General features: G+C 34.0%; 1 protein-coding gene across 1 annotated transcript; it reads left to right on the top strand.

The window, feature by feature from the left end:
* Positions 1-415: 415 nt before the first annotated feature.
* On the top strand, positions 416-5847 carry LOC131616249 (casein kinase 1-like protein 2). Its single transcript, XM_058887524.1, has 15 exons — positions 416-556; positions 674-851; positions 942-982; positions 1143-1212; positions 1323-1471; positions 1549-1644; positions 1746-1813; positions 2638-2699; positions 2790-2853; positions 2937-3021; positions 3119-3245; positions 3381-3463; positions 3559-3622; positions 3838-3980; positions 5287-5847. The coding sequence occupies exons 2-15, from the start codon at positions 776-778 to the stop codon at positions 5584-5586; spliced, it is 1428 nt and encodes a 475-aa protein (XP_058743507.1). The 5' UTR covers positions 416-556; positions 674-775; the 3' UTR covers positions 5587-5847.
* The last annotated feature ends 7573 nt before the right edge of the window (positions 5848-13420 follow it).

Below are 13420 nucleotides of genomic sequence, written 5' to 3'. Positions count from 1 at the left end.
TAACTAAATAATAATATATAAAATCTATTTCAAAAATAAATAAATGAACTATACCACTGACTTTTAAAAAGATAGATCAAACAAATAATAATAAATCATAATCAAATTTCAAAAATTTATTGTGAGTCAAAATCTAATCTTCTAAAATCTAGTCTCATCTAATCACAATACTTTTAAAATTAACTCAAGATATGTCTTCTACAGTTAATTAAACTTTATAATACTTTAATTAATTAATTAAAGATTTCATTTGTTAACAATAATTTAGTTTTGTCTATTTAATAATATTTTTGAAAACCTGTAACAGTTGTCTTTTTTTTTTTTTTTTAACAAAAATGGTTAATTAGCTTTTTAATTATTACACAGCAACTTTTTTTTGACAGAGTTTTGATTTGTAATAATGAGAAAGCATAGAAAAAAATTCTCAATATCAAAACAATTAAAAAAGAAAATGTTTCATTTCATCTTTCAAACAAAAAGTTTCCGTCTGAAAAAAAAACCACAAAAAAACCGGTAGGTAAGGTTGACGAAGAAAGCGTGAAGCGAGATTCGGAAGGTAAGCGCGTGACAACGATCATTGATTCATTTCTCTCTCATCTTCATCGTTCTCGTTTTGTTTCTCTTTTTTTATTCCAATTCCAATTTTGTCCTTTGCTTTTTCTTCATTTCTCAGTTATGCCCTCAGATTCTACGATGGAGCACTTGAAGTTGAAGCTGTAGCTTTTTTTTTTCTTTTCAATTTCGATTTTCGATTTCCCAAACCTTTTAGGGTTTAATGGAACCTCGAATTGGGAATAAGTTCCGTCTTGGTCGGAAAATTGGGAGTGGATCTTTTGGTGAGATCTATCTAGGTGCGTTTAGGTTACAATCGTTTGTTGATTTTTTGCGTTTTTATGGATTTTGAATTTTACGTTTGTTCAATTTGTTGTTTTTTGATGCAGGAACCAATATTCAGACGAATGAAGAGGTTGCGGTTAAGCTTGTGAGTTCTTACAAACCCTAATTTGGATGATGAAATGAAAAAAAATGTTAACTTTGTTTTGATTTTTCGTGATTGCGAAGTTCGTAACAATTTTGATTAAATTAGTGATGTTGAATTGAAGCAATTGATTACAAATTTATTTATGTGTTGTTTGATTCAGGAAAATGCCAAAACCAAGCATCCTCAATTGTTGTATGAATCGAAGCTGTATAAATTACTGCAAGGAGGAAGTAAGCTCTCATCTTGATGAATTTGTGTATTTTGGAACTTTGTTTATCATTTTGTTCGGGTTATTGACCCGGGTTAAAATGTTTTTTGTTGGGTATCTTTAATTTGGAAGCTGGGATACCGAATGCGAAATGGTCTGGTGTTGAAGGAGAGTATAATGTCCTTGTGATGGATTTACTTGGTCCTAGTCTTGAGGATTTGTTCAATTTTTGTAATAGGAAATTGTCCCTCAAAACTGTTCTCATGCTTGCTGATCAAATGGTAGGTTTTCCTGTATTGCATAAGCTTGTAATTGAAATTTGCCTGTTTTCTTATAATGTCTCTGGATCTTTTCCTAGATAAATCGAGTCGAATTTGTTCATACGAAATCATTTTTACACCGGGATATCAAGCCAGACAATTTCCTCATGGGTTTAGGGAGGCGTGCAAATCAAGTACTTGTTTAATTCTTGTTTTTTCCACAGCTCTTTTCTCAAAGTTTATGATCATCTCCAATGCTTATTATGTATTCATTTCATATTTGTCTCTTTTGTAGGTGTACGTCATTGACTTTGGTCTTGCTAAGAAATTCAGAGACAGTAATAATCAGCATATTCCCTACAGGTGCATATTTAGTTTTCTGATTATATTCAGCACGCTTGCATTGTTCAACATCAAACCATAAAATGTATAACTGGATGTTATGCTACTCTTGATTATTTATGTGAATAACGGCGTACTACTATTTAGTAGGAGGGGAGAGTTTTCTTGTAATAGAAATAGGAGCTTCAAAATTAACTTCGTTGAAAGATGCGAACCTAATTTAGCTTTGCGCCGGAAATTTTCATGGTTTTGCATTCCCAACATCGATTCTACTTTCTGCATATTGACTTGTTTATATTTGTAATTTTCTATAATCATTGCATGACTAGTTACACCAGTTCTTTAAGTAATCTGTTCTTGATGATTGTTTTGTTAGCCTTTGTTTGAACCAAGATCCATTGCTGCCATACATACACACATAATAACTTTTTCTAATGTGTGAAACTAACCAATTCAATCCTTGAATCCTATAATAATATTATTGTGTAGTCATGTATACTTTTTTTTTATATAATTTGGACATCCATATCATAGGTATGCAATCTAATAATAATTGATGTATACTCACATTTTAAATGTTAAAATCAAGCAGTCCAATTAAATAACAATTAGTTTTTGTTTTCGGTGAAATTTTGTAGATTTCATTTACTTTATGAGAGCTTTTAACTCAGTGATTAGATCAATAAGACTCATGAAATATACTTGTGTTTTTCTGTTCTGCTGAATGTATGCCAACAATTACGATTATTTAAAGATCAAGTTAGCACTTAACTTATGTTGCTTCTAGAGTTCAAGGAAATATACTTGTGTTTTCTGTGAATTTGACTTTCTTGTAATCCTTGCAGAGAGAATAAGAATTTGACAGGAACTGCTAGGTATGCCAGTATGAATACTCATCTTGGAATTGGTATGCTCTCATAATCTCACTTGATTAATCAATACCATTTCTTATTGACATTGATTTTGACCTGAAAACTTCAATTTTGTGCTTTAATAGAACAAAGCCGTAGAGATGATTTAGAGTCACTTGGATATGTTCTTATGTATTTCTTAAGAGGAAGGTATTTATTCTCCCTCCTTTATTATTTGGCCCTTCGTGTATATCTTTTAATTGCCTAGTATTTCTTATTTGGTGTTTCTGCAGTCTGCCTTGGCAGGGATTGAAAGCTGGTACTAAGAAGCAGAAGTATGAGAGAATCAGTGAGAAGAAAGTTTCTACTTCTATTGAGGTATGATTGAGTGATAAAACAGTAATTTATTTTATAGAGTGTATGTATGTCATATGTATTTAAACTCATAGTTGATTGTGGATTGCTTCTTTGCTAGTCTCTCTGTCGTGGCTATCCCTCAGAATTTGCATCATACTTCCATTATTGCCGGTCACTAAGGTTTGATGATAAACCAGATTATGCATATCTGAAGAGACTTTTGCGTGATCTATTCATCCGTGAAGGTTTGAGCCTTGTTTTTCATATTTATATTTTATTTTTGAAATGCACTATAGTCATATGAAAACATTGTTTTAGGGTCTAGACGGGATATGTTTTAATGTCAGTTTTTGACTGTTTTTCTCGTCTTGTTGCTCCAGGATTCCAGTTTGATTATGTCTTTGATTGGACCATTTTGAAATATCAGCAATCTCAAATTTCCACTCCTCCTTCTCGTGGTATTGTAAGTGATGGTGTGCTATCTAATTGCGATAGCTGTTTGTTTGTTAGGATTAGGTTATTTAATTTTCAGTGGAAGTGACAATGTGACATTTGCAGGGTCTTGCTGCCGGCCCAAGTTCTGGTCTGCCACTAACTTCTGCAAATGCTGATGGACAGTCAGGTATCCTTGTTCATTTAGCTTCACATCCCTGATCTATGATTTGTGCTTTGATTGAGATGGTTACAGACTGATTGTTAGACTGTAGTTTCATATCATTCTGTGATACACTCCATATATATATATATTGCCATTTGACTCATCCTGCAATGCTTTTTGATTTGTTACCACTTACCAGTCCATTTTTTAATTTTTTTAATGTGATGCCTTCTGTGTAGGCGGAAAAGATGGCAGGCATATTGGGTGGTCTTCAACTGATCCTACTCGTAGGAGAAACTCTGGACCTATTGCCATTGATGGAATCTTATCTAGAGAAAAAGCCCCGGTTACAAATGAATTAACTGGATCTAAAGATGCTATGGTGCGTATTTTTATATCTGGGCTAGTTTTTGCATTATGTTAATTGCAGAAGTCAAAGATGATGGTTGCTTTATGCATAATTTCTAGAATTCTTAAATTAGCATTATTATTCCTGTCAAACCATTTCCGATTAACGAAATGAATATTGGATTGTTTTATAAAAAGAAAGTATATGAATACTGTTTACCCCAATGTAGTCATAAGTATTAAGTAGGATCGGAAGGCCGGTGAAAGATTGTAAGACGAGGACTGTAACTTAACTAGTAAGATTCTACCAAATAGCGAAATTGTAATTATACACACACAGACAAGCAAAAAGATTATAATACATATAATAATACATGAACAAAATAATGTATAAATCAATCACGACTAAGTTAATTAAAAATTCATAACCATCATTGTCTGTTCATAACAACCAAGTAATAAGTTCATAAAAGTAACTCAAAAGACTGAATTCATAATAAATAACTCGATACATGATCCATAGAAACTAGTCTGGGCCCGTGAAACAGAGTTGCAGGGGAAGCTATCTCAGGGAGGAAGGTAGAACGTTGGACGGGGGAGGAGAAACCGGCATTGCAAGCAGGGGTGAGAATGACTTGGATTAGTTTTTCTGTTCGCAGAGGAAATTCAAACAAGTACGGGATTTTTTGGTTTTAAATATATGGTTTTTCCGCATAAAAACCAGTCCAGTTCAGCAAGGCCTGATGTTAAACGGGTGGTCCAACACGGAATCATTGAAGATCCTGCATCAAACTCACAATCTTGACCATGAAACAGGGTGCCAGCGGTCTTGCTTGAATCACAGCATGATTCCATGGTTGTTGATCGTACATATCTACGATTTGACACTCATCTTGACTATCTTGGTTTACCCTTTAATCAAGTAAAGATTGAAGTTTTGTTTTGTTGCATCTTGTTGCTTTTGGAATGAAGCATTTGTGTTGTTGCATCTTGTTGCTTTTGGAATGAAGCATTTGTGTTGTTGCATCTTGTATTTTTTGGTCATTACTGGATTTCAAAATATTGGCTGTATCAATTGCGATTATATACACAGCTGAGGCCTAAGATAAGCAGCTTGTAAATATTTCTCAAAACTTCTTTGGACTCATACTATGAGTTTATTGGTGTGAATATTGTCGTACAATGCATATTATTATCAGCAAAGAAAATGATTATAAATCCATGTGTAGTATAGTTTTTCATGTAATCCCGCCGGTAAGTTTATACAAGGTTATCTGTTTATATGGCAATTTGATTTCACATTACTCATTAATGTTTATGTTTCTGCATGGTTTATGCAGTTGCCAAGTTCGAATTTCTTTCGGCCAAGTGGATCCGCAAGGCAAAGTGCCATCTTAAACAGCAGCCGTGATGCAGTTGTTGACAGTGAGACTGAGCCCTCCTCCCGACCTCCCACGCAGGACCCAAGTCAAGGAGCTATCCGTAAAAGCTCTGGTGCTCAGAGAAGTTCACATATCATGTCATCTGAGCACAACCGAGTATCATCTGGAAGAAACACATCATCAAACATAAAGAATTTGGATTCAACTCTTAGAGGCATCGAGAGTCTGCATCTAAACGACGAGAGGGCACAGTATTAGCAGCTGCTACTCTCAGATCACCTTTCTTCCTTGTAAATTCTGGAAGGTTTATACTCATTTTCACAAACTGGGGAGTGGAGTGTTGTCAGTGCATTTTGCTGAGAAAAAGCTGCCAACAAATTGGGAGAGTCTTCCCAACAATAAAGATATGTTTTGGTGGTTTCACAACAAAACTAGCCTCGTACAAGGCTTCTGTTCATACAGTGTGTTACACAGACTAATATTTTTGGCAAACTTTACTATCATTTGTTTTCTTTGATATTTTTAGCCTTCGGGGTATAAAGATAAAGCATATCATTGTGAAATACAAATAGGGGGATTGTTCTGATGAAAACCGTACCAAAGTACTAAATTTTAGAAATAATCGACTTTTATTTACGACAGAATGAGCTTCCAACATACACATAATTACAACATATACATAATTGACATATAAACTAAAGAAATAGATAGTATACTAATAAAAGACAATTCCTATATAAGTAATTCGAGAGGGTTGATTTCGGTTTCACGCAGTTTCAAGGAATTCGAGAGCTTGATCTCTTCTCAGAATTATTCAAATTCAAATTCTATGTTTAAACGATATATAAGCTTGGTCCACTCTGTTTTTCTATTCAAATTTTTTGTTTATTTTGTTGGAAATTGACTATCTTAAGTGTTTCTGATTGCTCAAAAAATTTATAAAAGCATTATTTATCAAAACATTTATTTATTAACCGAATAAAAGTTGTCAAAGCATTATTTGTTAACCGAATAAAAAGTTACTGAATTATTGTTTCGAAATTACTTAACAGCCTCTCCAATACTGAAATTTTGTTTCTAGATTAATTAACAGCCTCTCCAATACTGAACTTTTATTAACCGAATAAACAAAATCATAAATTAAAATGATTTTTTATTAAAAAATATAATTATTCGATTCACTGTAATAAGCACAGTTTGATTTGAAAAAAAACTATTAAATAACATTTGCATATGATTTGGGATTGAGAACTGCCGTACCGAAATAATTTTGTTAGACTCAGTAATAACATGGATTGAGAACTGCCATACATTGGTACAACTTTTTGTAGTAGTATTGTAGTGAATATTGCAAGTACATGTTCAACATCATGAGTATAAACACACGTTTGGTACAACTTGTTGTAGCATTGTAGTGAATATTGCAAGTACATGTTCAACATCATGAGTAGTAGACCTAAGAGCAGATTTAATCATTTTATGTTTTTGTTGAATCATATAAGAGACAGATTTAATCATTTTATGTTCTTGTTGAATCATAAGAGACAATGCATGATCAATATCGAGAAGAGGGTTCATCATCAAAGTTTAAGATTTATAATGTGATAATTGTTAATTTAATTTGAAAAGGGTAATCACATAATTCCATCACTTGACTAAGGATAGAACACTTGCAACGAAGAAGGCGCCGATAATTCTCCAATTCATTCCAATAAATTTTCAATTGAATGAAGAAATCTTAAACATATATACAAATTAGAACTCATTCAGTGTAAATAATAGAAATTTATACAGTTGATGGAATACACTCTTTGGAACATCACCTTATAACAAAAGAATAAATCCAAACATAAATAAACACAATATTTATTTAAGAATGGGACTAGAGAGCAAATGTATCTCCATATTATTTGAATGAATTAAGATTTCACTGTTACAAATCATATATATAATACTATAGTCTAAATTACAAATATACATTAGCCTTAATAAAAGATAAATTATCTCACATAAAAAAAACCAAAAACATCAAATACAACTAATATAAAAATATATTGATTGTCCAAACTATATTAAATAACTTTAGTTAGGCTAAATTAATACTAGTTAAGTCAATAATTACACTATTAACTATATGAAGCAATAAGTCACATGCTAGCTTAACAAGAGGTTAATTTGGGCATGGAATTGAACATTTTCTAAGTATAGAAAACTTAATTTTGATAGATTTATAATCCAAATTTAAATAAGTAAATCACAACAAGAAAAAAAAACATAAACAAGCTTGTTTTACTATAGAAAAACACAACTATATATATTACCATAATTTACTGCATGTGTTCTTGATCCACCTAAAACTCTTCTTCAAAGACCCTTTCATTTTCTCTTCAACAGAATATATTTTATAACCAGCTACTCTTTTCTTTCTCTGCAATTCCGGATCACTAAAACTCCAACTTTTTGTTGTTTTCCCTTTTTCTATCTGCTTGTTTTGATCAAAACCAGCATAATTTGTACTATAACTTCTCAGATCTTGCATGCTAGTTGGAGCTACTCTTCCTCCATTGTAGCTTTCAATCTGAAAATTTTGATCCTTGCATGATTTGGATCTGAATTCCATGATGAGAGTTCTTGAATTAAGGATGTGTTGAAACTTCTAAGGTGAGAAATTGTGTAATAAGAGAAGAATATATGGTTGGTGGTTAATGGTTTTTTTGAATGTGTTTACTAACTTTATATTATAATTTATAAATAATAAATTTGGTTGAATAGGAGGCAGTTGAAAAGTGGTGATTTAGTTTTGTTGTTTTTTGTTTAATGGAGTAAGTATGGAGAGAGAGAGAGAGAGAGAGAGAGAGAAGTTTGAATTTTGGTTAAGTGAGATGAGTTGCATGAGGTGTTGGGGTTTGACTGTGGCTTTCACATGTGGAAGTGTCAAAAGTGGCTATTCAATTTTGAGGGATATAGCTGGCTATAATAGAGTAAATGTTGTCTTTTACTAAATAGAAATTAATGCATCACCATCTTAGGTAAACTTACAAAAATACTAGTGGCAAAGGTTCTAAGACATCTTACGAGGTATCCGGACACCTATTCTTTCAAAATATAAAACTTTTAGATCTTATGGTCTTCTCTACCCTGATAAAAAGTCACAATTATTCGTATAATTCGAAGATGTATCTTCGCACATATTTTTTTTTTATACACTCTTCAACACAAATTGGTGAGTTACATTTTTTGTTGTTGCCACATTTAGTCTAGAAATGCATCTCTGTATCAATATTAAGGTGAGTCTGAAAATGCATTTTCGTATCTTTAATTCAAAATTCAGAGGTATTACAAAAATGTATCTTCATACGCATTTTATTCATAACCTGCTTCAGACCATTCCCTCTTCCTTCTTCATTTCATACAAAGTTACTAAAATCTCATTTGAGGTCTTTTGCTATTAGTCATTTTCAAATCTCATTTGAGCAAGTTTATTCAAGGATATTTTTTAAGTTAACTCATCCATTTTAATATATTTGTTGCAAAGTCACTCACTTCATTCAAGTTTTTCATCCACATCTCTAATTTGGTAAATTTCTCATTTCATTTTTTTTTTAGATTAGGATGATGTTTTATGTAACATAAGTCGTTTAAGATGATTAGATAGGAGTACATTCGAAATAGATAGCTGGTACAGACATACATTCCTGCTTGGTTAGATTTTAGGACATCAATGGAATTTTTGTCATTTCTACAACTCGCAAGTTCATCCAAAGATGCATCTCCGAATTTTCTCTAAACTAGTTTTTGAAAATGTATCTCCGGATTTGGCCTGACTGCATTTTGATGTGATTTTTTGGTTTTATCACATGTACAATGGCTAAAAATAACTGGGACAGAATTAGGCTCAATTGTGTATCTTAATACGGATATGTACGACGTGAGAAGGCCAGGGACAGAGCTACGAGGCCACAAGTCGATGCCACCTCGTTTGATGGTTAACAAGGTCGAGGTTCACAACCATCTGCTTCTACTTCTAGAAGTCACTTGTCTTAGACATCTACTTCACGGGGCCACATGTCCCCTGCTAATGAAACCCCTGCATCTCTTGAAGCCTGTGAGGCCAATCAGGAAGAACCCGCTGCTAATGTGGATGCCTCTGTAGATAGTTATCCATGATGTCCATTTGACACCTCCTTACTTTATATTTATGGAGACCATGCTTCTAGACATGCCTGTGAAGGAGAGGTATATTTATTTACTTTCGCATTACATTTGTTGCAACTAATTTAACCACATCTAATTGTGATATTTTTTTTTTACAGGAGCGTTCATGTTTAAAATTTGTAAGCCACAAAAGGAATATTTTGGATTTAAAACAACCCGAAGATGACGTGTTCAAGAATGTTATCTGCCACACTAGGATTGTCGATTTATGTATTGTTATGTACAAGACCATGAACCATGGCATACAGACAACATTTATAGAGAGATGGTGTTCAGAGATGTCATTTTTCTATATTCCTATTGGCGAGATGTCCATCACCCTGGATGATGTCTCATGCCTCCTACAAATTTCTATTAGAGGAAAATTGCTAGACCACAGAAGGCTTAATCAAGAGGAAGCCAGTGAGATGATGATTACCTATTTGGAAGCTGACCCAAGTGATGTTGCAAATGAGGTAGCTGACACTATAGGTGTTTGTGCTAGATTTAAATTCGTTGAAGAGCTTTCTAAAGAACACTTGTAGATGGTTGTGCCTGACGAAGGTGATGATATGCAGGCTGAGTAGCACCGATAGTGTGTATTGAGGTGTTACCTCTTGTTCCTGGTTTTCACGTCCATGTTTATAGACAAAAGTGTAACCTACGTAGATGTGATCTATCTTAAATACTTCATCGACTTAACGATGATTCACGAGTACAATTGGGGGGCCTACTGTTTGGTTTACCTGTACTCAAAGTTGGGCGGATATTGTCTTTGGAAGACAAAGCAATTGACAGGAAGTTGCACGATGCTTACGCTAATATAATGTTACTAATATTTTAATAACTCTTTTGTTACACTTGTTATTAATATTTTATCGGAACCATTTTCAGAGATGAATCATCTCTCACTTTCCTTGCATTTTTGGGTGGAAACTTGTGCCTAAAAACAGTGTGGATTGGCCACATGTTGTTGCCTTTGCCCCATACAGAGAGAATCAGGCGATCGAGCCCTTTCAGGTGTATCTTGACCGTCTTGAAGTAGATGACATTAACTTTTGCCCATGCGGAGGTCACCACCAGACGTGCCAGCTAGACGTCATTTTGTTATGCTCTAGATGGTTGGCTCGTGGGCCAAATATGATGTTTGCCTATTTGGTTGAATTAGAAGTTTTTAGGATCTGTAATCCTTAAATTCATATTATGTTGAATGACTCGGCCAAAGGTCTAATGTAGACAAAATTCAAGTATTCAGTTAAACTATTAAAAACTCAATCGAAATTATCCAACCTATATAATCAAGACACATAGGATTCAAGATACACATTTTTTATCTCTACTTTCTCACTTCACTCATCTTGGACTGTATAACTAACTTGGACGTTGGAGTGATAACCTTGTAGGAACATCCCCGTGCTATAGTATTGGAGATCAACATTGGCCTTCAAGAGTTCAATATCGTCAATCAAAATCAATTCTAGTTCCCGCGCAGAATAGTGACGCCGTCTGTGGGAATCGACTTCAAATTCCCACGAGATTCGAAAATTAAATTATGATAGATCAAAAGCCATATTGCAACTGAGTCTTAACTGAAAGAAGAAATTTTCCATACCTCGTGCCAAGGAGCTCGTCTTCCAAATCTTTTTGTTCCAACTATATATTTTGATTAATGTCATTAGAAGGATTCAGGAGAAAACCTTATGATGGAGGCAATTCCCTCATTATTGCCAAATCTCACCCTATCGGAAAAAGAAACCAAAAGAAAACGAGAATCATGCGCTATCGCGATTGAATAAACGAACCTCCACCACGAATTCAAATTCCTTCTCTGTCCTAGCAATAGGTCATACCACGTTAGGAGACTCAATCTGTAGTGAAAGTTTGATCAATCCAAATATAGTTTGAGATGAACAAATAAGCAGATCTCATACACACAATCCGAAATGGAAGGAGAAAGAAAATCCCATGGATCCAACAAATTTGTTATCCGCCTACGGAGAGAGACATATTGGGCAAACCTACTCTTATCATTCGGTCGAATGAACTGACACACACAACAATTCAATCCAACGAGGTGCCTTTTCTAAAGAACAAAGTTGTAAGAATTCTAACACCCCAAATTAGACAATACCTCGTAGTCACAGTAGCGCATACTTTAGGCCAACAAGTATGAAACATGTTGTCAAAATTTCAAGCATCCTATTTCAACACCAAGAGAGGTGGTAATGCGACAAAATTTTCCGCTGACTCCGTACGAAATGCCTTATACGAAAACCTGTAGGACTCGAGCCCCACGAATCATTGTAAAGAGAAGAAGCAGGCTAGGAAATAAATTTCGCAGACTCATATCCCATCAAAGGTAAAAGCGATCGCTAGACAATCATGCGCGGACCTCCAACTGTCGATTGTCCAAGGGATGCATGTCAATCCTCTCCGCAAGATAAGTATTTCTCAAGGTTCCTAGAAATTTAAATAAATAAAGATTTTGCCTAAAGAAATGTTGTACTCACAAATAATAATATAACCCTCGACAATATGGTATAAATTTAATTTGTAAAATAAGATCCTACTGGGCGAAAAGTGCTTAAAGCGCAACTGACGTGCCCCCATTTAGGAACTAGCCATTCTAAGAGCGTAAATGTTGGAGCTCAAGAGATGTCCACCGCAAACTAGGATAAAAACTAGTGGAAGGAATATAAACCTCACCTTTGGTCGAGGATGGTTCCTAGTGACGCTAAAGACTTGTACCAACTCCCCTCGACTAGGACGAGTGATGACAAGCACAATAGTTACATTAGTTCCCTTCGAATGGGACGGATAATGACGAAACTTGGTAGTTACTCTGACTCTCATCAATCAAGATGAGAGACAACAAAGTTTAATGGTTACGCCGATTCTCACCAAAGGGTCAGGTGAAAGACTTCCCCACTGGTAAAATACCCGACAAGCCTTTGGGACAACTGTTATGGGTCGGCCAAAGGTCCAATGCAAACGAGATCCAAGTATTCAGCCCAACCATTCAAAGCCCAATCAAAATTATTCAATGTATATAATCAGGACACGAGAGATTCAAGATACACTTTTCTGATCTTCACTTTCTCACTTCACCCATCTTGAACTCTATAACTGACTTGGGCGTAGGAGTGTTAACTTGCATGTCCACCCCACACAATAGTTATAACTTCTATTAATTTAATTATCAAAGTGTTTATAGATACACAATATTAACGACCATCATTAAACATTTGACCAGTAACCAAATCCTCAAAATTTGACCGTAACAAAATTCAAATCTTAAAAATTTGTCTATCAACCGCCTTAACTCAATAAATTAAGATTTTTTTTTCTTTGGTACTCTGGTTCCAGAGAATGAAACACTACCACTCCAGCGTGAGTGCTTCATTTAAATTAAGATATTAAAGAAAAATGAAATTAAAAAAAACACTGATATATAAGTATTAAAGTCCACTTATTATTGAATAGTATCTCAATGGTTGGCCACATGTTTTTGTGTTTGGAATTAAATCTAGAAGGCGGAGATTTTGACTTCTTTTTCCCCTCTTTGATTCTCTATAAAAAAAAATACTCGTGTACAAATGAAGTGCGTGCCTTTTTATTAAACAAAGAAAATAGTTTACATATAACATACCATAAAATGAAATTATTGTATCAACCGAAAGTTCCTTAAAAATAGTAGTTTACAGGACCAACCTAGGGTAAATGCACCAAAATTATACATTAGGTTAAAAAAACATCATTAATTCATATATTACCTAATTACATGTTAAAATCCAGATTCATAATGGTGGTTGGAGTATGATCCTAATAATCATATAGTTAGAAATCAAAGTTGATATGATACTGTACAAAAGAAATTTAGAGGAGATAAGAATAAATA

This window comes from Vicia villosa, linkage group LG7 (genome assembly GCF_029867415.1).
Source record: "Vicia villosa cultivar HV-30 ecotype Madison, WI linkage group LG7, Vvil1.0, whole genome shotgun sequence".
NCBI lineage: Eukaryota > Viridiplantae > Streptophyta > Magnoliopsida > Fabales > Fabaceae > Vicia > Vicia villosa.
The sequence above is the reverse complement of the archived record's forward strand: the minus strand, read 5'-3'. Positions and strand labels throughout refer to the sequence as shown.